The 26,879-nt window shown below is 35.2% G+C and overlaps 1 protein-coding gene across 8 annotated transcripts in view; it reads left to right on the forward strand.

Moving 5' to 3' along the window:
• Positions 1-26,879, forward strand: part of SS18 (SS18 subunit of BAF chromatin remodeling complex) — a 92,388-nt gene that overhangs the window by 51,090 nt on the left and 14,419 nt on the right. For 6 of the 8 annotated variants that reach the window (XM_049620329.1, XM_049620323.1, XM_049620328.1 and 3 more), the window contains 5 exons: positions 9,772-9,939; positions 10,592-10,696; positions 13,812-13,904; positions 14,615-14,737; positions 17,535-18,345. In XM_049620329.1, coding sequence (XP_049476286.1) covers positions 9,772-9,939; positions 10,592-10,696; positions 13,812-13,904; positions 14,615-14,737; positions 17,535-17,719 — 674 coding nt within the window. In that variant the 3' untranslated portion in view covers positions 17,720-18,345. Of the gene's footprint in view, positions 1-9,771; positions 9,940-10,591; positions 10,697-13,811; positions 13,905-14,614; positions 14,738-17,534; positions 18,346-26,879 lie in introns of those variants that run through there. The other 2 variants (XM_049620322.1, XM_049620330.1) reach the window with 2 other exon arrangements.

Genomic DNA, 26,879 nt, shown 5'->3' on the forward strand with positions numbered 1-26,879 from the left:
ATTTTGGAAGTTTTAGAACACTAGGAATTTAACTTTTTTAAATGACTTGTTCTAGTAATAGGATTCTGAAATGGTAATGTTACTTTTGTGGAAATATGTAGTTATTTATTAATTATGTCAGGCCTTTTGTTCAGCATTTGTTAAATTCTGGTCCAGATAGACTTAGGTAATATTGCTAAAATGCTCTGGAGGACTCTGCCTGCTTGCTAGTGTGTTAAAACGTCTCAGAAGTCCTACAGTAAAGAAACGGATTTGATTTTGGTTAACACAAGTGTTTCACAAGTATAACACAAGTGGTAACACGAATATTTTTTTGGGGGGGGTGCATATCACTGATCAAAAATAGGAACTAATATTCAGCGAGTGCCAGGTATGTATGTATCCAATTTAATCCTCACAATATCCTTGAGGTAGTAGTACTATGATTGTCTTCAGTCCCTGCATGAGAAAACACGTCCTGTAGAAATCTAGGCAGGCCTCGTTTGTGCAGTTCTGGTATGCATGAATTTGAGTTACCACAGTTTGGTTAAATGACACCTTTTACCCAACAGCATGGTTCAGATTTCAGTTATGGTAGATGAGCTGTGAGCCCTTGTATGAAGTACAAACTTAGCTTCTGTCTCTTCAGTTTACGAATCACTGCATAAATAATAGATGACTGTCATAATCAGTGACTATTCATGTCACTTTTAGATGCTGCCAGTGATTGATCGCTGTGTATTTATCAGTTTATGCACATAAAGCAGAGTATATAGCTGTATTGCTTCCTTGGTTCCGAGTTATAAACCTTCATGATATTTTATGAAAGATAGAAGTGTAGTAGGGAAATGAGAAGTAATACTGCTGGAAATGAAATCCAAATCCTTTGTAAATAAAGTTAGAGAAGAAATTGCTGACTGGGAATGTTGACACTACTGCCATTTGAGAGACTCTAGATGTGCACTGCAAGTACTTTAGTGAAGGTGAACTCATTGATAACGTGAGAGTACTGGTTGTGATGAAAAGAACGAAGCTGTCCCAAAGAAAGTAAGACTGACAAAATACTTCCTGTTGAAATTCTTGGAGACATTTCATAACATTGAAAGTAGAAAGGATAAAATGTTGGAAGCTGACCCGGACTTAGAAAGGAAGATGACAGTTGGCCAAGTTGTAAAAAAGATGCTAGCTCTGAGAAGTTAGCTGACTGCAAAGTTATGGGGAACGGTTCCTAAGACTGGCCTCACTTGTGACACTGACTGCAAGTTCTGGGGTTCCCTTAAGCACTCTCGGGTTCAGAAATTTACTGGAAAGATGCACAATACTCACTGAAAACTGTTACACTGAAGAATTATGATTTATTATTATTAACATCAACCAAGGGAAAAAGTGCATAGGGAAAAGTCCAGAAGAGGTACCAAACATGGAGGGTCTCTTTCCATGGGAGTCAGGATGCATTGCTCTCCTGGTCCCAATGTGTAACAATATGCACAGAGTATTGCCAGCCAGGGGAGTTCACCTAAGCCTCAGTGTTCAGAGGTTATATTGGGGCTCCATTATGTAGATTTGATTACCCAAGTTATTAATCTTAGTCTACAGTATGTAGTTCTTCTGAGTATGACCCAAAGTCCCTACCCAGGCTCAGGAGCTGTACGAATCCCCAAAATTTAACAAATATAATAAATCTTCAATATGAAAAAAACACTACAACTTTTTTCCTTCCAAATGCAACACAGAAAATTTACAAATGAAGACATTATTTCAAATATTGTATCCCATGGAAATGGCATGTTTGACTTCTAGTTGATTTGAATATGTGAGAATTGTGTGTACACTCATCTCTCTTTACTGTTAAAATTGGTAAATCTATGTAATATTGCTTAATATTGCAGGCTTCTGTTCCGTTTCAGGTGTATGCAGCAATTATATCATAGTTCAGATTATATTAGATATTTGTTTATAATTTGATCACTATTGCTGTCTTGGATGAGTTTTTCAAGGTTGTAATTTTTTCCTCAATGATGACATTTTTCTGGTTATGAAAATAACTAATATTTAATATGAAATATCTGGAAAATACAGAAAAGAGTAAAGTCTAAAAATCACCTACAGTCTTACTCTACAAGTTTTAAGTTACTTTACAGACAAGGTACAGTCCACCTAGGTATAGTAGGTAGACTGTACTTAGGCTCTTTGTAGCAGACGTTTGTTTGAGTACTTGTAATTACATAATTATTTGTAGTATCTGTTTAATTATTTTTTCCTAGACTCTTAAGTTCTATGAAGTCAGGAGCGTGTCTTGTTCACTACTTTGTCCTATTTGTTGACCGATAGATAAGCTAGGTTTCCTCATGTCATAACAAATTAGAAAGCTAGCATTCTTCTCTGTGCTATTGTCATCCATCACCTGTCATTCCAGAAATGAACCAAATAAAGAAGTGTCAGTTACTGTCAGATAAAACAGATGACCATCAGTTTACTGAAACCTTTTGGGTTTAGGGGACAAAATCCAGATGAGTTTCTTCAATAGATTATAAACTCAGTTTCATTACATTTTTTATTTAAAGATTTTTTTTTTTTTATGTTTATTTACTTTTGAGAGAGAGAGCATGTGTGAGCAGGAGAGGAGCAAAGAGGGAGGGGGAGAGCAAAGAGGGAATCCCAAGTGGTCTCCTCGCAGTCAGCACAGAGCCGGACACGGGGCTCAATCCCATGAACCAGGAGATCATGACCTAAGCTGAAATTAAGAGTCAAATGCTTAACCCAGGCGCCCCAATGATGCATTTTTTTAAAACTTTATTTTGAATTAATTACAGGTTTATAGGAAGTTACAAAGGTAATACAGAGAGAGCCTATGTGTCTTACCCCAAGCCATCTCTAATCCCTCGCAACCACTGTTACGCTTTCATTTTTATACTTTTGTCATTTTCAGAATGTTATATAAATGGAATCACACAGTATGAGACCTTTAGAGATTCACTTTTTTCACTCAACCTAATTAATATTTTTCCAAGTTGTTGCATGTATCAGTTGTTCATATGTTGGTATTGCTGAGTTAGACTTCCATGGTATGGATATACTGGTTTGTTTAACCCTTGAGGGATATTTTAGTAGTTTCCAATTTTTGGCTTTTTACGTAAAGGTGCGATGTACAATTGTGTACAATTTCGTGTTTTTATTTGCACGAAAGTTTTCCCTTTTTTGGGATAGATACCAGCAGTGCAATTGCTGGGTCACATAGGTATACGTTTAGTTTTTTTAAGAAACTGCCAAACAGATCACTAAAGTAGCTGTACCATTTTAACGTTGCCCCCCAGCAACGTATAAGAGGTCTGCTTCTTCTTTTTTCTTTCTTTCATTTTTATTTTTTATTTTTGAGAGAGAGGGAGCATATGTGTATGCACAAGTGAGGAAGGGGCAGAAGGAGAGGGAGGGAGAGAATCCCAAGCAGGCTCCACACCCAGCACAGAGCCTAGCACTGGGCTCAATCCCAGGACCCTAGGATCATGACTTGAACTGAAACCAAGAGTCGGATGCTTAACTAACTGAGCCACCTAAGTGCCCTGAGAGATCTGCTTTCTCCGAATTCTTGTCAACATTTGGTATTGTCAACATATTTTTTTTTAAATCTTAGCTGTTCTAAAAATGTGAAGTGATATCTCATTGTGGTCTTAATTTGCATTTCCCTAACGGCTGCTGATACTGAACATCTTTTTTGTGTGCTTATTTGCCATCTGTATGTCCTCTTCAGTGAAGTCTCTTCATGTCTTTTGCCTATGTTCTAGTTGGATTGTTTGGTTTTTTACTGCTGAATTTTGAGAAGTCTTTATATATTCTCCTAGGATTAATTTTTAAATTTTCTCCCAATATTTTTTTACATAAAATTCAAACATGCAGGACACTTGAAGGATTGTATCTGTATAGTTGCCACCTGCATTCTACAGTTAGTATTTTACTAAATTTGTTTATTGTCTGTCTGTCCATCTACTAATCCATCAATTGTGTCTTATTTTTCAAAATGCATTTCATAGTAATCTGCAGATATCAATATACTTTACTCGTGAACACTTTAGTCTGCATATCATTAGGACTTAACATTGTAAAATTTTATTTATTTTTAAAATAGTCTTTTTAAGGTAACATGTATATGCAGTGAAATGCATAGATCTTAATTGTATCATTTGATGAGTTTTGATGTATTTATAACACGAATTCCTTATGTTTTTTTTTATAGCTAACACCTTAAGTACTCTATGAGATGCAATCTTACTCCAATTTAAACATTAAAAAAAAATTTTTTTTTAATGTTTATTTTTGAGACAGAGAGAGACAGAGCATGAACGGGGGAGGGTCAGAGAGAGAGGGAGACACAGAATCTGAAGCAGGCTCCAGGCTCTGAGCTGTCAGCACAGAGCCCGACGAGGGGCTCGAACTCACGGACCGTGAGATCATGACCTGAGCCGAAGTTGGACGCCCAACCGACTGAACCACCCAGGCACCCCCCAATTTAAACATTTTATATGAACCATAATCCAGCTTCTTTTATGGTCGAAGTGGATGATTGGTTATTCTTTCTCTTAGAACTCTATCCCATCATGTGGTCCTAAGACTACATGGATTGGAATCACCTGGGGTAGTTGTTAAAAAAAAAGATTTGTGCGCCCTATCCCATACCTGCTAAACCAGAATCTCTAGGAATAAATTTTAGAGATTAAATTTTAACAGATATTCTAAGTCATGCTTATTTATTCCCTCAGAATTTTTCTGGGCAGAGTAATCTCATATGTGCCAAATGGTTTGTAATTTTCCAGCTTTCATGCTAAGTGACACAAAACTATATGTTCTAATGTAGCACATCTCCATGGCTTTCTACTTGGGCTTGTTAGAGTTCCTTTCAGTCGATTATGATAGATGTTTAGCACTGACTTTGTTTTTGAATTATTTATAGTAAAGTCAAAACTATGTATGAGGTCCAACTCTTAAGAAATTGCCTAATGTTTTATTTTTCTGGATTTATTAAGCAACAATACATCCCTTTTCTAACTTTCAATCACCAGAAAGCTAAATGCATACTCTCATTCCCAGACTAGTTTGTAGAGATGCCTATGATTTACAATTATGCTCTTGAGAATCCAGGGTTTCTTGACTCAACACTGTTGACATTTTGAGCTGCATAATTTGTGTGGAGGCCTATCCTATGCCTTGTTGCGATATTTAGCAGTAGATCTGTCCTGTCTCCACTAGGTGGCAGGAGCACCACCACTCATAGCAGTTGTGACCACGTAAAATGTCTCCTGGGGGACAAAATCACGCATGGTCGAAAATCACAGCTTTAAGAAATGGTTAATATGAGGATCTGCATATAAGGATGGTCTGTGTTACTAAGGAAACAGCAACAAGAGTTATTGATACTAGTATGTTTTAATACTTTCATGAAAATTCCTAAAAATTTCATGTTACGGAAAAGTTTATATCTCTTAGTGAACTTTTTTTACTAGCTGATATCTATCATGCTTCTGTTTTTTTTCATTGGCTGCTAGGAAACTCAGCTAAGTTTGTATTAGTTACAGTGACTTTACTAAGTTTGGAGGATTTTATTAGTTACTTGGCTGTTCTTTTGTTTTTGATATTATATCTAAATGCCTTATGAACTATTGAAAACTTGATGAGGACAGATGTACATTGTAGGTATGTAAAAAATTCCGTTCATTTTAAATGGCTATTTAATAGATAGTCGGTTAGCTAATTGAGTTTGCTAGAATACTGGAATTTTTTTCTTGAAAATAAACTGTTAGTAATACCTTCAAATGAGAGCTACAAATGGTTTAGTTTGAGATTGAAAAGTTAAGAACAGTAGTAAAATGTGGTGAAATATGAATAGGAAAATATGCTTGGAGGGCATTACTTAAGCAATTTCATAGTCTAATTCTTATTATAGCATATAGATAGAGGTGGGGTAAAGAAACTTCTTGCATTTTAGGATTTTTATATTACAGTATATTAGTACATATGATACACTATTAGTGTATTATTAGTATAGTAACATCTATAAACTATAGTGTGTGTGTATATATAGATATAGTATATTATGGATAATGTTACCTACTAGAACTGTTATCCTGGGATATATTACATGGGAGAAGTATGATTTGACTTTGGAGAGGAGATATACATAGTGGCTTTAAAGTTGTCATCATTTACTAGCTGTGCAACTCTAGGTAAGATTCTAAATGCTTGTAAACCTTAAATTAAATTTTCTTACCTGTAAAGTGAAGTTGATGATAGTATTACCTGTTTCATAGAGTTTGGGAAAATAAATAGTATACATAAAGCTCTTAGCTTAGTACCTGGCCTGCACTAAGTTCTCATTAACTGTTAGCTGACATTTAACCTTTATTTAAAATCGTTCATAGATTAATTATATGATTTATAGAGTTTTAGTGTATTGGTTTCCATTTGAAGATGTGAATATATGTGTGTGTATACAGAATTTTTAAAAAAATTACATAATCTTAAATTTTTCACAGATTAATTAAAACCTAATGTTATTTTTATAGTTGACTCTAAAAAAATTTTTGACCAGTAACTTAAGATAAAACTAAGTATTAACCATCTCATTGGAACAAAGAATTCCAATGACATAAAATGTGGTGATTTGGGAATATTTTACATATGTGTAAGATACAGCACATTATTTCCATAGAATGTCTGTTACATATGAAACTCAGAATGGAAAGAAATAATATTGTGATGAACATTTGTTATATGTTCTCTTAAAACACTTTTACAAAACATATGGTAGGTAATTAAGACATTAAGATCTTTGTGTATGTAATATCACACTTTGTTGCGCATCTTAGCGTCAAAATGATTTATTTAAAAGATGAAGAACAACTTTTAAGCCCTATAGTAATGTGTGATGTCATTGTTTGTAGAAAATGGTTATAATGGACTCATTTTGTAATCTTCCTTCTGTAGTACAGATTTTTACAAGTAATTTTGGTGTAAACTTTTGAGATTCAACTCTCATTTCCATTACTGTCTCAAAGGATGATAGACATTTGCCAGTGTAGCATATTTCATTATCACATGGAAAATAATACTATTCTTAAACAATCAAAGTTGAAGTCCTAATTTTTTTTTTAATGGGTAAGGCTTCAAGGAAAAAGATGAAAAACAACATGTTTTAGCAATGCTATCCTCCTCCATTCTCTGTGGTTTTAGGTTTGATCCTGACTGATGTGGAGGATCCTCGGAGGGAGGGAAGTGACAAAGAATAAAACGGTGGTGGTAATTGAGCTCTTTGGGATTGGAACTGCTGACAGTCCCAAAAGATAAAGCACAAGTACCATGGTCTTTTCTATTTGGGGCTTAAGCTGGATTACTTTTCTCCTTTAGAGCAAAGCTTAGAATTTTTTTGTTATTATATCCTTTTGGATTTCCCCCCAGCTATGATGTTTCTGCTTTCTTCCTCCTCTATTTGAAGTTCTGGTTCCAATGCATACTATATGCATTAGTTTTATAGTTGCCTTCTGTGAGACAGGAAGCCTTTAATCAGTGTTGGAGAAGAGAGTCAAAGCAAAACCTTCATTTACTGAAAATGAGTTACAGAAATGCCTAATCATACTGCCTATTAGATTATACCCGCTAGTGTTCAATACTTTATTATATACAAAATATATTTTAAAAATTACAACTTCAGTTAAACTAGTTTCAAGCTTGTGTTTTGTCTGGTTCCCAGTTGGTTATCTTGATCTTTGGATTCCTTAGCTAAAAACTAGAAAATTAGGATCCTTACCTCTGTTAGTTGTTGGTGGTTTACATGAAATAAATATGAAAGTATGTCTGGCAGTGTTAAGTGCATTTAGTGTTAAGTTCTCTTCCCTTCCATTCTCCACCGAGCCATCTTATCCCTGCTATAAAGAGTTTATTTCCTTGTTGAAAGAAAAGTCCTAGTGTAGCCTTTGAAAGACTTCTATTTATGATAAAATTAGAGGGAAAGAGGAATTTGAAACAAAGTAGAAGGACAAAAGATGGCAAATAGGAGAAAAAGAGCCCTGATAAATCACTTTAGATAATACAGGTCTTCAAAGTGGAAGAGAGTTAAATTCTTTTTGCTAATGTTGTTGCTGCTTTTATAGGCTAGTAATATGTTTAAAGAGGTAATTGTGTTTTGTTTTTAACTTTTATTTAAATAAACGATGAACTTTTGGCTGTTCTGCGTAATTTCTACTGTACAAGTTTTCTCAGGCCTCTAACCCTTTACTTTTGTCCTTAAATTGTCCGTGAGTCAGTAAAGGAGGAGTACGTAGCTGTTTAAGCAGTAAACTGGGGGATGACTCATATGTACTTCTGAGACAGTAATGGTTATGATGGTAGAATGATGAGTTCTCCATACCATCACTTGACCCAGTGAACCTCTGAGGAGCTGTTTACATTGTTAGGTGGCAACACAGAACTTTATGGCCATTGTTGATTATTTCACGTGATATATTTTTAGTGTTGCCAATGTGATACTATAGCAGTGGTAGTGTGGCTACCTGGATATTGCTTGCTTTGGAGGCTGTAGTTCTTTTTTTTGTTGTTTTGATTTTTTTTCATGTTTATTATTTATTTTTGAGAGAGAGGGTGAGAGAGCACCAGTAGGGGAGGGGCAGAGAGAGAGGGAGTTAACCTCCTAATCCAAAGCAGGCTCCAGGCTCTGAGCTGTCAGCACAGAACCCAACGTGGGGCTCACACTCCCTATCCATGAGATCATGATTTGAACCGAAGTTGGATGCTTAACCTACTGAGCCACCCAGGTGCCCCTGGGCACTCTAATTCTGATACCTGACTCTATGGCTTATTACAGTTTTCTGCCTAGGTATTTTTGATTGTGTGTGTGTTAGTACTTACTAAGAAGCACCACAACCCTTTGATTTCAGGAAGACCTTTTTCATTTATAAATCTTATAGATGGAAAAGGGAAAGAAGACCCTTTAAAAATTTAATCCTAAAATTAAAGTTTATGAAATCCGCCAATGTAAATGTATTTATAAATGTGTCGTTTCCCTATCTACCATTATATAATGAAATGAGTGGGAATTGAAAAGGGGGGGAAAAAGGGATGTTCAGAGATTAGGTTTCTTTCCTAATCTGGTTTGACCCCTGCTTTGCTGTGTGATTTTGTGAAGTTTGTTGTGGTATATTTTCTTATATAGCTTAAAGATTTGGGGCGCCTGGGTGGCTCGGTCGGTTGAGCGTCTGACTTCGGCTCAGGTCATGATCTCACAGTTTGTGGGTTCGGGCCCCACATCAGGCTCTGTGCTGACGGCTTAGAGCCTGGAGCCTGCTTCAAATTCTGTGTCTCCCTCTCTCTCTGCTCCTCCCCCGCTCATGCTCTGTCTCTCTCTCCTTCAAAAGTAAATAAAAACATTGAAAAAAAAAATTAAAAAGAAAAAAAAGATTCTGTTTTTCCCAGGAGAATTGTGTAGATAAATATTATGTAGCATATCTTGAAAAATGCATATATTCAGGATGTTTACATATTATATTCACTTTGTTTTTTAAAGAAATTACTAGAACACTCCTTCAGTGGATTTCAGATGAACTACCATGTATTAGTTGTTTTCCCTCGTTTGCAGATTATTTTTGGCATGTGAACTTCAACTGAAAGATTTATTTTTATTGAAGTCAGTTTTCACTATAATACCTTACATATTTTGGGGGTTATATGATAAAATACTTTTGTATTTCTCTTAAGGTATTAAAATTACACATAAAAAAATTGTGTGCATAATATTTTGTCTCTTTTCAGCTCCAATGATGCATCAGCAGCCTCCTTCTCAACAATACAATATGCCACAGGGAGGTGGGCAGCATTATCAAGGCCAGCAGCCTCCTATGGGAATGATGGGTCAAGTTAACCAAGGCAATCATATGATGGGTCAGAGACAGATTCCTCCTTATAGACCACCTCAACAGGGTAAGATTACATTTGGGAAATTTCCTGCTTAATATAAATAAAACTGTAGTTGAAAGGCTTTACATTTTAATTAACATTTCATATAGGCAAATTCAGGGCTTTGTGTTTCTTGATTTTTAGTATTATTATTATTACATATTTTTTTCTAAAAGGTAGTGGATATAGTAGGTACAAAGGTTCATGGAGTGGATAGGAACTTCCTACTACACAGCTTCCTTTTATTTTTTTCTGGGAAGAGGTTATATCATAAAATTTTATATCAAAAGCTCACTAATGTATAGCAGAAAATACAATTTTAATTTTGAGAAGTTACTTAATATATGGTCAGAAACAAACCCTAGTTTATTCCAAACTGCTCTAACATCAAAAAGAAAATTAATTTTCTACTAGTTTGAACCTTTTTTAAAGAAGTTAGTGTTTGTTTTTTTAAGTTGGTATTGTTAGATCCTGTATGTATGGTCGTAATAATTTTTGTGAAACGTGGTGTTGCTGTGTGTTTATGGATGTGTGTGTATAAAAATGGTTCAAAGTATCTCAATTGCCAGAGCATCTACAGGTGAGAAATAATCTCTGACAATATCAGATAAAAAAGAAAGCCTTTGATGACATAGAAAACAAATTATTTATGTCTTGACTGGTTGTGGTTTTTCAGGCCCACCACAGCAGTACTCAGGCCAGGAAGACTATTATGGGGACCAATACAGTCATGGTGGACAAGGTCCTCCAGAAGGCATGAACCAGCAATATTACCCTGATGGTAAACTCTCCTAATGTTAACTTTCCCATTTTCTATTCCCTCCCCAATATTAATGCAGATAGCTGTTCAAAACATTTTAATGAGGATGAAGAAACTAACAATATGTTTCTTCTAAATTTAGAAACACTTTAATAATCTAAAGCACCAGTGATTGCATTAGTGTATAATCTCTATCAAAGTGTATTTTGTTTAAATAGTCCATATTAGTACCATCAGGAATGACATTCTGTCATTGGAATCCTTTCTTAATATAAAAGAAGATTGAACCAAAGCAAATGTTACTGATTTCACTTTTTTTAATAGCAGCTTTATTGAGATAATTCACACACTGCAAAGTTCACCCATTGGTTTACTTTTATGCATTGTATAAATACATAGAAGATAATAGTTCTTGAGTCTGTTTCCAAGTTTTATCATTTTAGTTAACGTTAAATACTTCTCAAAGAACTGTGGTTTATATACATTAGCATTTGCATTTGAAAATTTTGGAGGCTAAATTATACCCATAATATAACTGTGTATAGAGTTAGTAGACTAGGAAAAGCATTTGGAAACCAGATTTTATTTTTTTTTTATTTTTTTATTTTTTTTATTATTATTATTATTTTTTAATATTTTCTTTTTTTTTTAATTTTTTTTTTTTCAACGTTTTTTATTTATTTTTGGGACAGAGAGAGACAGAGCATGAACGGGGGAGGGGCAGAGAGAGAGGGAGACACAGAATCGGAAACAGGCTCCAGGCTCCGAGCCATCAGCCCAGAGCCTGATGCGGGGCTCGAACTCACAGACCGCGAGATCGTGACCTGGCTGAAGTCGGACGCTTAACCGACTGCGCCCCCCAGGCGCCCCATGGAAACCAGATTTTAATTTTAATTATTTAGCTTAATGGTATTTTTTTTTAGTGGGAAGGGGCTTGTGAAAAGGTGGTCACTGAAGATGTATTGCATTTAGTAATGATCCAAGCAGAAGTAGGCTTTCTCACTGTACAGGGCTTTCCATTTTTCTGTATGTTTGAAATTTTATGATACAGTGTTGAGGAAAAAATAATCCAAACATACAAAACTACCTGTGGTAAATTGGAGGTAGCTGTTCACGTTACAGTATGATTTGTCTTGTTATGAAAGGATTTGTCAAAATCTTCATTTATCCAGGAAGCTCCCCTGGTATATTTAAGTAAACTATTTAACAGAGAAACTTGGAGAAACTAAAAATTAAAAGCTAAAGTGTTGGGACTGGCGATTTGAAGCTAATGTAAACTAGTAAGAAGATAGAATGTGGTGTATTTAAAAAATCATTTAGCTGCCAGTTTTGGGTTCATATGTAAAGCATAAAGGTACATCAGTATAAGGATACTGGTTTTTACTGCAGAGGCAGAGCAAACACTCACCTGTAGAATTTTGCATATGATAAATGTTTTTGCCAGTGATAGTGAGGATGTGTATGGATATTTCTTATAAGAAAATGACATATTTTTTTAAATCTCAGGTTTTCTTGCCCTGAATATTCAGAATGTTGGATTTTTTTTGGTTGTTTCACATGTAGACATTATATTAAGATTTTTTTCAGTGAAAAACTTCAGAATGTTTATATACTGTGGATATTTTAAAGAAGTGAAATCTAGTTTGTTAAATTTATTTATTAGGAAGTCTGAAAGTAAATAATTGTTTTAATTTGTAAAATGCGTTTTATATAACTGAGTTGAATTTGACACTATTATTTTGGTCCTGTGTATTTCCTGAAATGTGTAATGTATGTTGTTATAAATATGACCTTTCTATTCAGAATAGATAGACATATTATTTTTGTATATATCAGAACTTTAAGGTTACTGTAAATTACTTATTACATCAGGGAATTAAAAAATCTAAATGGTATCATTTTTGCACAGGTGTGTATTAATATCTTTTTCTGACATTTATGTAGAGTATTCCATTCATAACAACAGTTTTCTGAAACAGCATTGGATATTTTCTTACCAGATATTTATGCCAGTAAATATATAGATTAGGAGTTGGCAAACTTCTTTCTGTAAAGAGGCAGAGAGTAAGTATTTTAGTCTTTGTGGGCCATATGGTCTTAGTCTCAACTACTGAACCCTTGTTGTAGCATGAAAATAGCTGTAGGAAATATGAATGGGCATGCCTGTGTTCCAGTAAAACTTTATTTACAAAAACAAGCTACTGGCCATATTTATACTGCAGGCCATAGTTTGCCAACCCTTAATGTGGATATTTCTGAGGTAGTTTGGGAATGTTGGAATCCTAAAACACTACTCAGTGTAAAACATTTATTCATAACTGTATTCCTTCTTAATTAGGCATTCTTTGAAAATTTAGTTTAGATTTTAGCTAACTGAAGTGTTACTTCCTCTATTTTCTTAGTACTGCTTAGTTAAAAGAACTAGACTATTGATTTTCATTAAAGTCCAGTCATAAAGTTTATCGAGCCTTAATACTAAAGGGGTACTCTAGCACTTAACACAGTATTAATTTTATGTAGGTATATGTTTATGGTACTCTAGAAATACTTTCTAAAGACTTCTAGAATGGCAGCGTTAAGCAATAATGTTCTTATATCTGAAAATAACTTTATGAGATACATTATGCAAGTAAATAGAATGTGAAAAATTTGTTTCAGTTTCTTTCAGGGGAAAAAAACTTATGGAGCTTTTTTATATTTTGCATTGTTTTAGCATATGCTGTGGAATTGGCGACCAGCAGAACAGGTGTTTGACAAAATATGATAATTGCTTCCTTTGTTCATTCTAATTTAATTCAAGTTATTTACATGTGAAAGGCCTAAATGCTTTCATTCTCTCTTTTTTTAAAAAAATTGAAGATAAAGTTTTTCTCCCCCCCCCCTTGATGAGGATGATCAGTTAAGACTAAGTGTAATGTTTCTAAAACTACTGTTTTTGCTTTTAAAAAATTTGCACGTTATCTCAATATGGAAACAATCACATTGGTAAATATTTGGCTAATGCAATTGAAATTATTTTTTATGTATTTCCATTTCTTTTTCTTTTTTTCAATTTTATCTGAAAGTTTAAATATATTTAGGGTTTTCACTCAGTGGCCATTAACGTTTCTTCCTGTCTCTTGTCGAATTGATGTAGGTCATAATGATTACGGTTATCAGCAACCGTCGTATCCTGAACAAGGCTACGATAGGCCTTATGAGGATTCCTCACAACATTACTACGAAGGAGGTATCTATATACCTTCACACACATACACATATATATCCCCTCCTACAGGAATGAAAATTCTTGCATAAGACAACTTCTACCCATGCAAAGCTCTTGTAGAATACTAGTTGCTGGCTGTCTTGAAAGTTACAGGGAGCCCAGAACAATTAAAATAATTTCCTTACAAATATTTAAAATGTGTAACCATGACTTGCCATTTCTAACAACAATAAAAAGACTAAAACATTTAAAAATAATTTTTTCCTCAGTGGAAATTTTCTATTTGAACATAAATCCATCAATCCAATTTTTTTTTCTTGTGTGTGTTTACATATGTATAATTTTACATATAAGTATAGTGCCTTTAGGAAACAGCTTGCTGATCTTGTGTAGCTAGTGTGTGCTCTTGTAGCTGTCTTTAATTTTGTCTTTTTTATTTTATTTAGCATAGTCATGATCTTATGACTGTGATGTTCCAGTAAATGTAATGCTCGTATGGCAGAGACGCTGAAAATGCTGCAGTTCAACCTTGCAAAATTGGCTTTAACTGCAGTTTGTTTGGCCGAAATCCTTCTGTTTGGTTTGAGTTTTTTCTTTGTTTTGTTAACTTTCAAAAATCAATATGGCATTTCATTTTGTTCTTGTGTTGTTGGCTATGCATCTTAGAGTAAAAAAGTTAATTAAGCAAACTTCTCAGTTTTTTTTTTTTCTCTTCTCCAATTATCCTGTAGGAAATTCACAATATGGCCAACAGCAAGATGCTTACCAAGGACCACCTCCCCAACAGGGATATCCACCCCAGCAACAGCAGTACCCAGGGCAGCAGGGCTATCCAGGACAGCAGCAGGGCTACGGTAATAGTTTTTTGCAGTTTTGTTTTGAAATATTGAAGGACATATTTAATGTTTATTTCTCTAAGAATTCTTCTTGTCAAAAATACGATTTTAGCTCAGTCTATTACTGACTGAGTAATTGAAAATGTTTTTTCTCCAGTAAACTGGTAATCCATTTAAAAAGAAACATAAACTAGAGGGGGTTCATTGACCAAAGGTAAGGTATGTAATCATTTAAAATGAGTTCTTAAACCTCGTTGGCATTCATGCCCAGCCAGTAGCTTTGTGTGTGCTTGGAAAACCGATGAATTGGGTGATTATTGACCATATCTACATAATTCGCTTAGCAAACTTATTTCTAAAACTAATGACTGTTACTATGAAAAATAACATTGATTTTTGGAGTACAAATGAGATTTATTTGGAATGCATAAAGAAAATGTTTTTGTCATTCTTTGGTTAAATAGCAATATACGCATCCATAGGGGTGTATTTATTGCTGTTATGTATCTTACAGAGTTTGGGGAAGTATAGCTGTATTTTCTTATTATAAACTCACTATAAGAGTTATAGTAGCTGGATATCTAGCTTTAAATAACTTTATTAGACAGGGAGTGGGAATGATAAAGACCTGATCTCTCATTCGTAAATTTTAGGCCACTGTCACTACTCTCTATATATGAAAATATGGTTCTAATGCTAGAGAAGTAACTGCTTATTAATCTGACATCATCTCTTGCTAACATAGTCTCTTTTTTACATCAGTAATATTTTATTATTTTTATTCATTAGTTTAAGCTCTGAGATTACTCTGGGCACCTCTCTCTACTCGTTATAGCAAGTCTCAGAACCAAAATCAGATTGAAATTCTCTTGTGTCTTCAACTTATGCATTGAAATTTGGTCAGGTATTAGGAGCCAGGCATTTCCCCCCCAAACTGATAAGTTCTAGTTCTTTAATTTGAGATATGACTTTAGAAATATTCCATGGATGGTGTGCCTGGGTGGCTCAGTTGGTTAAGCGTCTGACTTCGGCTCAGGTCATGATCCCACGGTTCGTGGGTTCGAGCCCTACATCGGACTCTGTGCTGACAGCTCAGAGCCTGGAGTCTGCTTTGGATTCTGTGTCTCCCTCTCTCTCTGCCCCTCTCGCTTGTGCTCTCTTTCTCTCAAAAATAAACATTAAACAAATTATTTTAGAAATATTCCATGGATTTCTTGTTTGTTTTTGTTATTTGTTTTGTCTTTTTAAGTGAGCTCCAGCATGGCTTAAACTCACGACTCTGGGATCAAGACCTAAGCCGAGATTAAGAGTTGGACACTTAACCAACTGAGCCACCCAAGCATCCCGGGATTTCTTGTTTTTACAAAGGAATTCTTGCTCTTCTCAAATGGCATTTTCATTTCCTGACCATTGAATATTTGTATTTTGAATAAGTATTCTGGTTTTATTGTGTTTACGTGAAAACAAATACGATGTGGTTAAATCAGGTGAATTCATTTATTTAAGATAAATCTTATTTTCAGTGGGAAGAGAGAGTAAATGAAATGTATTTTTGGTTAGAGTAGTTAACTGCTGTTTTGTTCGACCTTGGGAATCCCAAAGGAGAAGTTCCCATTTTGCTTATTTGTAGGCTTCTGTTGTCATACTTTCTTCTAATAGAAGAGTTAGACTTTTAATAATTGAGTGTATAATAATTAAATAAATAATAGACCGATGGAATTTATTTAAGCTTGAACATTTATTCTCTTTGACACTTTCCTCTGCCATCAGTGTTTTTTTATGGCAGATTTTGAATGGCTATGATAGAAAACATTTAAGTGTCAAAGCTTTTCGGCTTATGCTTTATAAAGCATTCTTTACAATAGGCAGTAGTAGAATTTATGAAACAGACATATTTGTTTGGCAAGCCAAATTAGTCCCTTGCCATCTCTGGAATTGGAAATCATTCATTTTTATGGGTTAAGTATTAAAGGTGATTGGTACACAGAGTGTAACTTTTGAATCAAGTTTTTTCACATGCAACCTGTGGCTTTTCAAGTCTTTGGTTTTGGTTTGAAAATATTGTGGTAGTAAACTTATTAATGCAGAGCATAAAGCATTCTTTTGGTGATTGCAAATATCAATCTAGAATTTCATGGAAAATTATTCTTTATGATTCTCTGGTGATTGCAAGTGTAAATCTAGAGTCATACAGCTGTAAATATCATTGATTCTCAAACTTTATTCAGAAATTATTTCAGTATTTTAATTTGAATCTGCTTCTTGCTTTCTCTTTTATTTACTTTTTACTTTTATTTTTAAAGTTTATTTATTTTGAGAGAGCGAGAGAGAAGGAGAGAGCCTGAAGCTGGGCCCGTGAGGGGCTCAGACTCATGAACCGTAAGATCATGACCTGAGCTGAAACCAAGAGTTGACACTTAACTGACTGAACCACCCAGGGCCCTTGTTGCTTTTTCTTTTATAACCTGTTGCTTATAGTGGTTAACTTTCTAGTAGTGGTGTAGATGAATTTTCTTGATACCATGGAATTAACCTGCTTAACAACTCTTGAGTCGCTTTTACGTATTTGGAAAAAAATTCATGACTAACACATAGCTCACTGGTTACACCGAATCAAAACATTTTGTACATGGCACTATCCTTATAATATTTTCATTCTTACAACTTTTGGAATTTATTTCAAAAAGCATTTGAGAAGATCAAGATACCAACTATCTTTTTTGTTTAGATATAAAAACGTGATAACACCTGGTTCTAAACCCTTTCAAGAATTCTGTTTTTATCTGGGCTTTTGTTTATGTTAATTATTTTGCAGGTCCTTCACAGGGTGGTCCAGGTCCTCAGTATCCTAACTACCCACAAGGACAAGGTCAGCAGTATGGGGGTTATAGACCAACGCAGCCTGGACCACCACAGCCGCCACAGCAGAGGCCTTATGGATATGACCAGGTAAATTATTTGGCCAACTGTGTGATTGCCCCATTATTTGCTCACCCTTGATAAGGTTGTTTTTCACTTGAAGGCTTGTTTTTCCCTCCTCCTGTTCATAGTATATGAGTTAACAAAAAAAAATTTACTTTTAAGTCTTTTTCATAGAATGCTAGCACAGCTGACCATAGTTACTGTCACATGTAAAACATGTCTTATCTCTGAGACCCAGCATCCATTCATACTCATATTCTCTTTCTCTTTCTCTCTCTCTGGTCTTTACCCGGGCATTCCAGACATCATTCCCTCTTCTAAAGCCCCTGATTTCTCTCATCTCCTTCACATTTATTGCTGAAGACTGTGCATTGACGTATAGAGACATGGAATCCATCTGTGTCAACTCTCTTAGTAGCTCTTGTCTTTGTTTCAGCATATCCATTACCTTCTGCCACATTGGTGGTGTCCTGTCTCTTTAAATCCATAGTTACTTCTGCCTCTGTTGCCTCCTTTCATATCCCTTATTTCAAGTATAAAAAATGGTTATCTCAGGATGCCTGGGTGGCTCAGTCGGTTGAGCGTCCGACTTCGGCTCAGGTCATGATCTCATGGCTCGTGAGTTCGAGACCCACGTCAGGCTCTGTGCTGACAGCTCAGAGCCTGGAGCCTGCTTCGGATTCTGTCTCTCTCTCTCTCTCTTTCTCTCAAAAATAAATAAACATTAAAATTTTTTTTTTTTTTTTAACGTTTATCCCCTGTTATCTTTCCTTCTGCTTTCACATATGTAGAGATGTAGCTCATTCTAAGATGACTGTATCCTCTTGAACCTAGTATTTATTTAAGTTCCTTCTTTTCACCAGTAAACTTTTCAGACTTAACTAATCTGTGCCACAGTCATTGTTTTCTGAATCTTGCTGTTATGCATACTCTAAATTATAATGAAAATGATGTATTATGTTGGCAGTTTCCTTAGATTGATTTCAGATTTGTCTAATGACCTTCTAGTGAGGAAAATCTGGTCTGCTCACTACTTAAGCTACCTAAAACAACTTATTTTTTTTTGTAAGTTATGGTTCCAGGGCCAGTGTTGGTGATCTGGTTTGAGGAACAACACAGTGCAGTACTAATCAGAACTTGAGGTATGAGCAATTTTTTTATCAGTGCTCTCTCAAGCCTACAACCCCTTGTACTGACACTTCCTATTTAAGTGATAAAAGAGATAAAAGAGACTTAAAAGGGTAAGGACAAATGAGTAATATATTTAAAAAAACACTATTAATCAAAGGGTTAGGCAGAAATTTTATTTAGATTTTAAAGTAAAAAAAGTCTTGGCTAATGAGTGCTTAAGGGCAAGATTCCTGAGCACAAGGTTTAGGCTCATTCTAATCCACAAGTTAACTTTTTAATTTTTATCTATTTATAATTAATTAATTGATTGATTGATATTTTGAAGTAGGCTCCACGCCTGATGTGGGGCTTGAACTCACGACCCTAAGATCAAAGAGTCCCATGCTCCACTGACTGAGCCACCCAAGCACCCCCACAAGTTAACTTTTTAAAAAATGAGCTTCTGATCATTTATTCTTTCAGTCAACAAATGTTTATTAATTATCTTCATGTGCTGGGCACTATTTTAGGTCCTATGCTCCCTACGGCTGGTGGAACAGCTAGCTATTTTGGTCTCTCTAACTTCACTTTTGGATGTTTATTGTTTATTTTGAGAGAGAGAGTGCCTGTGCACGAGCAGGTGAGGCACAGGGAGAGGGAGAGAGAGGATCCCGAGCAGGCTCCACCCTCAGTGTGGAGCCCCATGCGGGGCTCAATCCCACGACCGTGAGATCATGACCTGAGCCAAAAATAAGAGTTGGACCCTCAACCAACTGAGCCACCCAGGTGCCCCTCTTGCCTTCACTTTTGACACATTTGACACATGTTCCTATTTTCATTCCTGAATGGTCTTCTTTGCTTCTAATTACTGTGCTTCTTTACTTCTCTTAGATTTCTAGTGATTCCTTCTTTATTGTTTCATTTTCTTGTCTCACTTGTTTCTTGTCTTTCTTTTAAGTAAAAATGTTTGGCTCAGTGTTTTTCTTGGTCTCTCTACTCACCCTGTCTTATATTTTCAGTATCCTTAGCCCACCCTCTGCAAACCAACTTCAGCTCCATTTTTTCAACTTGTACAGAATATCTCTATTTGGATGTCTTGCCATTGCCATCAACTTCAGCATGTTGTGCACTAAACTAACTGTTTTCTCTCTAAATGACGTATTTCTAAATCCCCTAAACTTAACATCAGTCATTAAGTAAATGTTTCTTGAGCAACATTTATATGCCAAGTATCTACGATCGGGGTACATTGGGAAATAAAGATAGACATAAACTCTACCTTTATGAACTTAAATCTAGATAAATCTAGGTGAGATCCAGAAGAATAAACAGGTGATATAATATAGTGTGAGAAGTCCTTAAAGTCAAGACTTTTGTGGAAGGGGGATACTAATCTAGATCACAGAAAAAATGTTCTTTGGGAAGTATTATAATAGTGTGAGGGCCCAAGGACGAGTAGGTATTAGACAAGTAGACATAGAAGAGGGAAGTGTATTCTAGTCAGAAAAAGGTGCATTCACAAAGGACTACTAGTGTTAAGGGGTGTGGTTGAGTAAAGCAGAAGCATGGGGAGGGAGAGGCAAGATTGGAGAGAGAAGTTAGGTTTAGATTGGGAAGACTCTCACAAGCCATGTTACAGGACTTGGACTTTATCCTGACATCATTTGAAGCCTTTATAAGACATTTTAAATGATGTATATAATATATTAGCTGTGCCTGGCACTTGGTGAACATGATATGTGAAAGATTATGTGTTGTGATATATAGCATATATGATAGATATGTGATACACTACCTCTTTCATTATAATTATTCCACTCCATAAAGTTCCTAGGAATTTGGGATGGTACTATAGAAAAAGACCCATGACGTTTGGCTAGATGCCAGCCACATCTCCTTCCCCATTAGAAACGGCTATGAAGAGGGGACCATTTTAGCTACTTCAGTGTTAGTAGTCTGCCCATATTTATCAGAGATTTCACCTTATCTGTATCCCCCAATCCAAACACTTGTTGGTCTTTTCATTTTAGGTAAAGTAGTTCACCTCTTCAAGATAATGAAGGGAACAGAAAACTAATACAGATTCTTAAATCCAATAGTAATATAATTATAGTGGTGGTTTAGGCAGATGACTATTCTAGCGGTGTGCACAGTGAATTCAAAGGGGGGAAATTGAGAGACAAGCCTTGCTAGGGGCTGTTGTTTCTCCATCATTTCTTCCCATATCACTAAACAGCAGCTTGATTCTTTCAGTTCCTCAGGCCAAGAACCTGGAGTCATCTTGGCTCCCCTCTTTTTTGCAAATCAAGCATCTTCTCAACCAGCAAATTTCATCACCTCTCCCTTCAAAATATATCCAGTATCTGGCCATTTTTACAACCTTCTGCTCTTACCCAAGTCAGAGTTACGACTGTCATTCACCTGAACTGGTCTTCTGCTTTTGTCCTAGCTCTGCTATAGGATATGCTCCACATAGGACCCAGAATGATCTTTTAAAAACATTAGATTATGCCACCCCACTGCTCAAAGCCCTGTGGTGACTTCAGTCTTACTTAAAGTAAAAGCAAGACCTTAGAATAACCTACAAAGTCCTGCATGACTTGTGCCCCCACTACCTGTGCCACCACTTCATCTCTGTATTTTTAGAATTTTTTTAATGTTTATTTATTTATTTTTGAGAGAGAGAGAGAAAGAGCGAGCACACAAGAGGGGGAGGGGCAGAGAGAGAGAAGGAGGCACAGAATCTGAAGCAGGCTCCAGGCTCTGAGCTGTCAGCACAGAAACCGATGTGGGGCTCAAGCTCAATGAGCTTTGAGATCATGATCTGAGCCAAAGTTGGACGCTTAATCGACTGAGCCACTCAGGCACCCCTCACTTCATCTCTGTATTTATAGCTGCCCTCATTCACTTTGCTTCAGTCACTTTACTGTTCCTTAAACACATCAAGCATATTTCTACCTCAGAACCTTTGTATTTGCTGCACCCTTTATTGCCAGAACTCTTCCCCGAGACGTATAGTTGGCTTCCTCCCTTTCTTCAAATCTCTGCTCTGTTCTGTCACCGTATCATATCAAGAAGTCCTTCTACCTATGTAAAACAGTAACATCTTGCATTGCCTCACTTTATAGTAGCCCACCTTTATCCACAGAGGATACGTTCTAAGACTCTTAAAAACCACAGATAGTACTGAACCCTGTATATACTATGTTTTACCTATGTAAATACACCTATGGTAAAGTATAATTTTAAATTAGGCACAGGAAGAGATTAACAGTAAAGAATAGAAAAATAATTGTAACAATATACTGTAATAAAAGTTATACAAATATGGTCTTTCTCTCTCAAAATATCTTATTGTACTGTACTCACCCTTGTGATGATGTGAGCTGATAAAATGCCTACACGATAAGGTGAAGTGAGGTGGTGATGTATGCATGTGACATGGTGTTGGGCTGCTATTGACCTGACAATATGTCAGGAGGATCATCTGGTACTGAACCGCAGTTGACCACAGGTCACTGAAATTGTAGAAAGCAAAACTGTGGGTAAGGGGGGACTACTGTATTTTCCTACCCTTCTGTATTTAAACAACTTTTTTGAAGTATTATTGACATTCCATAAACTGCATATATTAAAAGTACACAATTTGATACTTGTCAGTGAGTCAGTCTTTTCAATTTTACCTATTCTGGTGTATGTCTGGTGATAGTTTATTGTGCTTTTCATTTTCATGTCCTAAAGGACAAGTGGTAATGACTTATCTTCTCATGTGCTTATTTTTCCATCTATGTATCTTCTCTGAAATATCTGTTCAAATCTTTTGCTTATTAAAAAAAAATTCAGTCCCTTATTTTCTTATTGAATATTGAGAGGTCTCTGTATATTGTACATACAAATCCTTTATCAGATACATAATTTGCAAATATTTTTCTCCAGTCTGTTGCTTCTCTTTTCATTGTTTCAACATTGTTTTTTGAAGACAGGAACTTTAACATTTTTATGAAGTCGAATTTATCAACTTTGTCTTTTATGGATCATGCTTTTGGTTTTATGTGTGGGAAATCTTCACTTAACCCAGAGTCACAAATATTTTCTCTTAATGCTTTCTTCTAGAAGCCTTATATTTTTTAAAAATTTAATTTAATTTTATACTTTATTTTTGGCAGGGGCAGGGGGGAACATGAGCAGGGGAGGGGCAGAGAGAGAGGGAGAGAGAGAATCCCAAGCAGGCTCTGTCTGCACTGTCAGCGCAGAGTCCAACATGGAACTTGATCTCACAGATCAGGACCTGAGCTGCAATCAAGAGTTGGGTGCTTAACCCATTGAGCCACCCAGGCATCCCTAGAAGCCTTATATTTTTAGGCTTTACATTTAAGTCTATAATCCATTTTGAGTTAATTTTTCTATGAAGCACGAATTGAAGTTTGCATCTTATTTTTTCAAATGGATAGCTAATTTTCTCAGCACTATTTGTTGAAAAGATTAACCTTTCTTCACTGAGTTGTCTTTGAACCTTTGCTGAAAATCATAAATATGTCTATTTCTGGACTGACCTATTTCTCTGTCTTTATGTCAATACCATGCTGTCTTTATTACTATAGTTTTACAGTAAGTTTTGAAATCGGGTGTTGTTAGTTTTTCAGCTTTAACCTTTGCAAAATTGTTTAGGCATTTGGGTTTTTGCATTTCCATATGATTTTTATAATCAGCTTGTCAATTTCTACAAAAAGCCTACAGATATTTTGATGGGAATTGCCTTACACATATAGATTCGCAGAGAGTTGTATCTTAACATGAGGTCAGTGAGTATCCATCCTATGAGCATGGCATATGTCCCTTTAAATTTTTTTTTTCAGCAGCGTTATATAGTTTTCAGCATACAGGTCTTAACATAGGTCTTGTCAGATTTATCTCTAGGTATTTTTATATTCTTGATACTATTGTAAATTTTTTAAAATTTTAATTTACAATTGTTAATTGCTGGTTGTATAAAAGTACAGTTTGTTTTTTTATATTGATATTTTACCAGAACTGTAATATTAACTCACTTATTATTTCTAGTAGTTTTTTTGTAGATTGTCAGAATTTCCACATAGAAATCATGTGTGTGGAAAAAGACTTATTTTTTCCTTTACAATCTGAATGCTCCGCTTTTCTCCCCCTTAATCTAACCTCACCTTAAAACCTTTAACACAATGTTGAATATAAATAGTGAGAGTGGACATCTTTTGTCTTACTCCTGCTCTTAGGGGGTTAACAGTCGGCCTTTCAGCCTTACATGAGATGTGTAGGGTTTGTGTGGATATCCTTTATCAGATAGAACTTGTTGCTTGTATTCCTAGTTTGCTGAGAATTTTTATCAGGAATGAATACTGAAATTTGTCAAATGATTTTTCCATATCTTTTGAAGGAATCATAGCTTTCCTTTTTAAATTTAGTATGTTAAATAATATTCTTTGATTTTCAAGTTTTAAATCAATCTTGCGTAGCTAGGATAAACTATGTATTATCCTTTTTATATGTTATTAGAGCTGATCAGCTAAAATTTTGTTAACAGTTTTTGCATCTATGAGGGATATTGGACTCTAGTTTTCTTTTAATGCCTTTATCTGGTTTTGTTATCAAAATAGCACAGGCTTCATAAAGTGAGTTGGGAAGAAATGATCCCTTTTCAGTTTTCTTGAAGGATGTGGATGAAATCAGTATTATTCCTTCTAAAATGTTTGGTGCAATTCACTAGTGAAGCTGTTTGGACCTGGATTTTCTTTGCAGGAAGGTTTTTAATTACAAACTTATTTTCTTTATTAGACATAAGGTATTCAGGTTATCTATTTCTTCTTGAAGAGATGTTTCTATTTGTTAAGGGATTTGTCCATTTCATTTGTTTTGTTGATTTCTTTTTTATCCTTTTAGTATCTCTAGTATCAGTAGTGATACTACCTCTTTCATTTCTGATATTGGGAATGTGTATCTTCTCTTCTCTCTTTTTTTCCCCCAGTTAATCTGCCTAGCAGTTTTTATGTACTTTATTGATCTTCTCAGAGAGCCAGCTTTTGGTTTTATAGATTCCCTCCCCCCACCCCTCCCCCATTTGTTTTTCTGTTTCCTTGATTTCTGCCCTCTTATTATTTCTTTACTTCTGCTTGCTTTGGGTTTCATTTGCTCTTCTTTTCTGGTTTCTTGAGGTAATAGCTGAATTCTCATTGATTCAAGAACTGCCCCACTTCCTAATATAGATGTTTATTGCTATAAATTCCCCTCTAAGTATTTCTTATGTTGCAGCCCACAAATTTGTGTATATTATGTTCTTATTTTCAGTCAGTTGAAAATATTTCCTGAGTTTGCTTCTGATTTCTTCTTTGATCCAAGTGTTATTTAAAAGTATATAATTTACTTTTTAAATATTTGGAGAGTTTCCAGATATTTTTCTGTAACTTATTTCTCATTTAATTCCATCCTCATAATAGAACATACTTAATGTGACTTGAATTCTTCCACATTTATTGAGACTTACTTTATGGCCCAGAATCTGGTCTGTGAGGATGTTCTGTAAATGTCAGATCAAGTTGGTTGATAGTGTTATTCAAGTCCCCTATATCTTCACTGATTTTCTTTCTACTCTGTTAGTTATTGGGAAAAATATTTTAAATCTCTGGCTATAATTTGTGTTTGTCTATTTTTCCTTGCAGTTCTTTCCATTTTGCTTCATGTATCTTTTTTGTTTTTTGTTTTTTGTTTTTTTGAGAGAGAGAGAGCAAGCATGAGTTGGGGAGGGGCAGAGGAGAGGGAGAGAGAATCCAAAGCAGGCTCCACGCCCAGTGTGGAACCTGACACAGGGCTCTACCTCACAACCCTGAGACCTTGACCTGAGTCAAAATCAAGAGTCAGATGCTTAACTGACTGAGCCACCCAGGTGCCCCTGCTTCATATATCTGAATGCTACCTTCTTAAGGTTTACACATTTTTAGGATTTTTATGTGTTGATTAATGTACTCCTTTTACTATTATGAAAAACTTCCTTTATCCTTGATAGTATTCTTTGCTCTGTGGTCTTTTTGTCTGATATTAATATAGCCACACCAACTTTCCTTGGATTAGTGATAGAATTATAAATCTTTTTTATCCTTTAATTTCTTTTTTAAAGATTTTATTTTTAAGTAATGTCTACATCCAACATGGGGCTAGAACTTAACAACCCTGAGATCAAGAGTTGCATGCGCTACCAACTGAGCTAGGCAGGCACTCCTTATCCCTTTTGTTTGAACATATTTGTGTTTTTATGTTTGAGTTGTATTTCATGAAGGCAGCATTTGTCAGGTCCTTCTTTGTTATCCAATCTGACAATCTCTGCCTTTTAATGGAGGGGCTTTGAACGTTATGTTTTATGTAATTATGAATATGGTTATATCTGTCATCTTGATTTTTTTTTTATTGTTCTTTATTCTCCGTTTCTTTTTCTGTCTTATTTTGAACAATTTTTTTCTGCTTTTAAAAAACATTTTTTATAGATTTTATTTATGTATTTATTTATTTATTTATTTATTTAAGTTTATTTTGAGAGTGTGAGTGGAGGAGGGGGAGGGGAGAGAATCCCAAGCAGGCTCTGTGCTGTCATTCCATAGCCCAATGTGGGACTCAATCCCATGAACCATGGGATTATGACTTGAGCCAAAACCAAGAGTCAGACTCTTAACCAATCGAACCACCCAGGCTCCCCAGAAAACCATCTTTATTGATTAATTCATGAACTTCAATTCACTTAACATTTTAGAGTGTACCATTAAATGGGATTTCTTTTTCCAGTATAGTCATTTATCTCTAAACACCCAGCCCTGGGAAACAGGTAGTTTACTTTCAGTCTGTATAGATTTTCCTATTCTGGATGTTTCACATAAATGGAATCATGCAACATGTGATGTTTTGTGATTAGCTCTTTTTACTCAGCGTAATGTTTTTAAGGTTCATCCATTTTGTAACATATTTTAAGTGATGTTATACCACCTTATGTATAGTATGAACCATTTCAGTAGTTTACTTTCATTTTTTCCTTTTCAACTTTCTGTTAATGTTATAAATTTTACTTGTACATATGTTATAAACTATATAGTACATGGACTTTTTTTGTTTT

This window comes from Panthera uncia, assembly GCF_023721935.1.
Source record: "Panthera uncia isolate 11264 chromosome D3 unlocalized genomic scaffold, Puncia_PCG_1.0 HiC_scaffold_8, whole genome shotgun sequence".
NCBI lineage: Eukaryota > Metazoa > Chordata > Mammalia > Carnivora > Felidae > Panthera > Panthera uncia.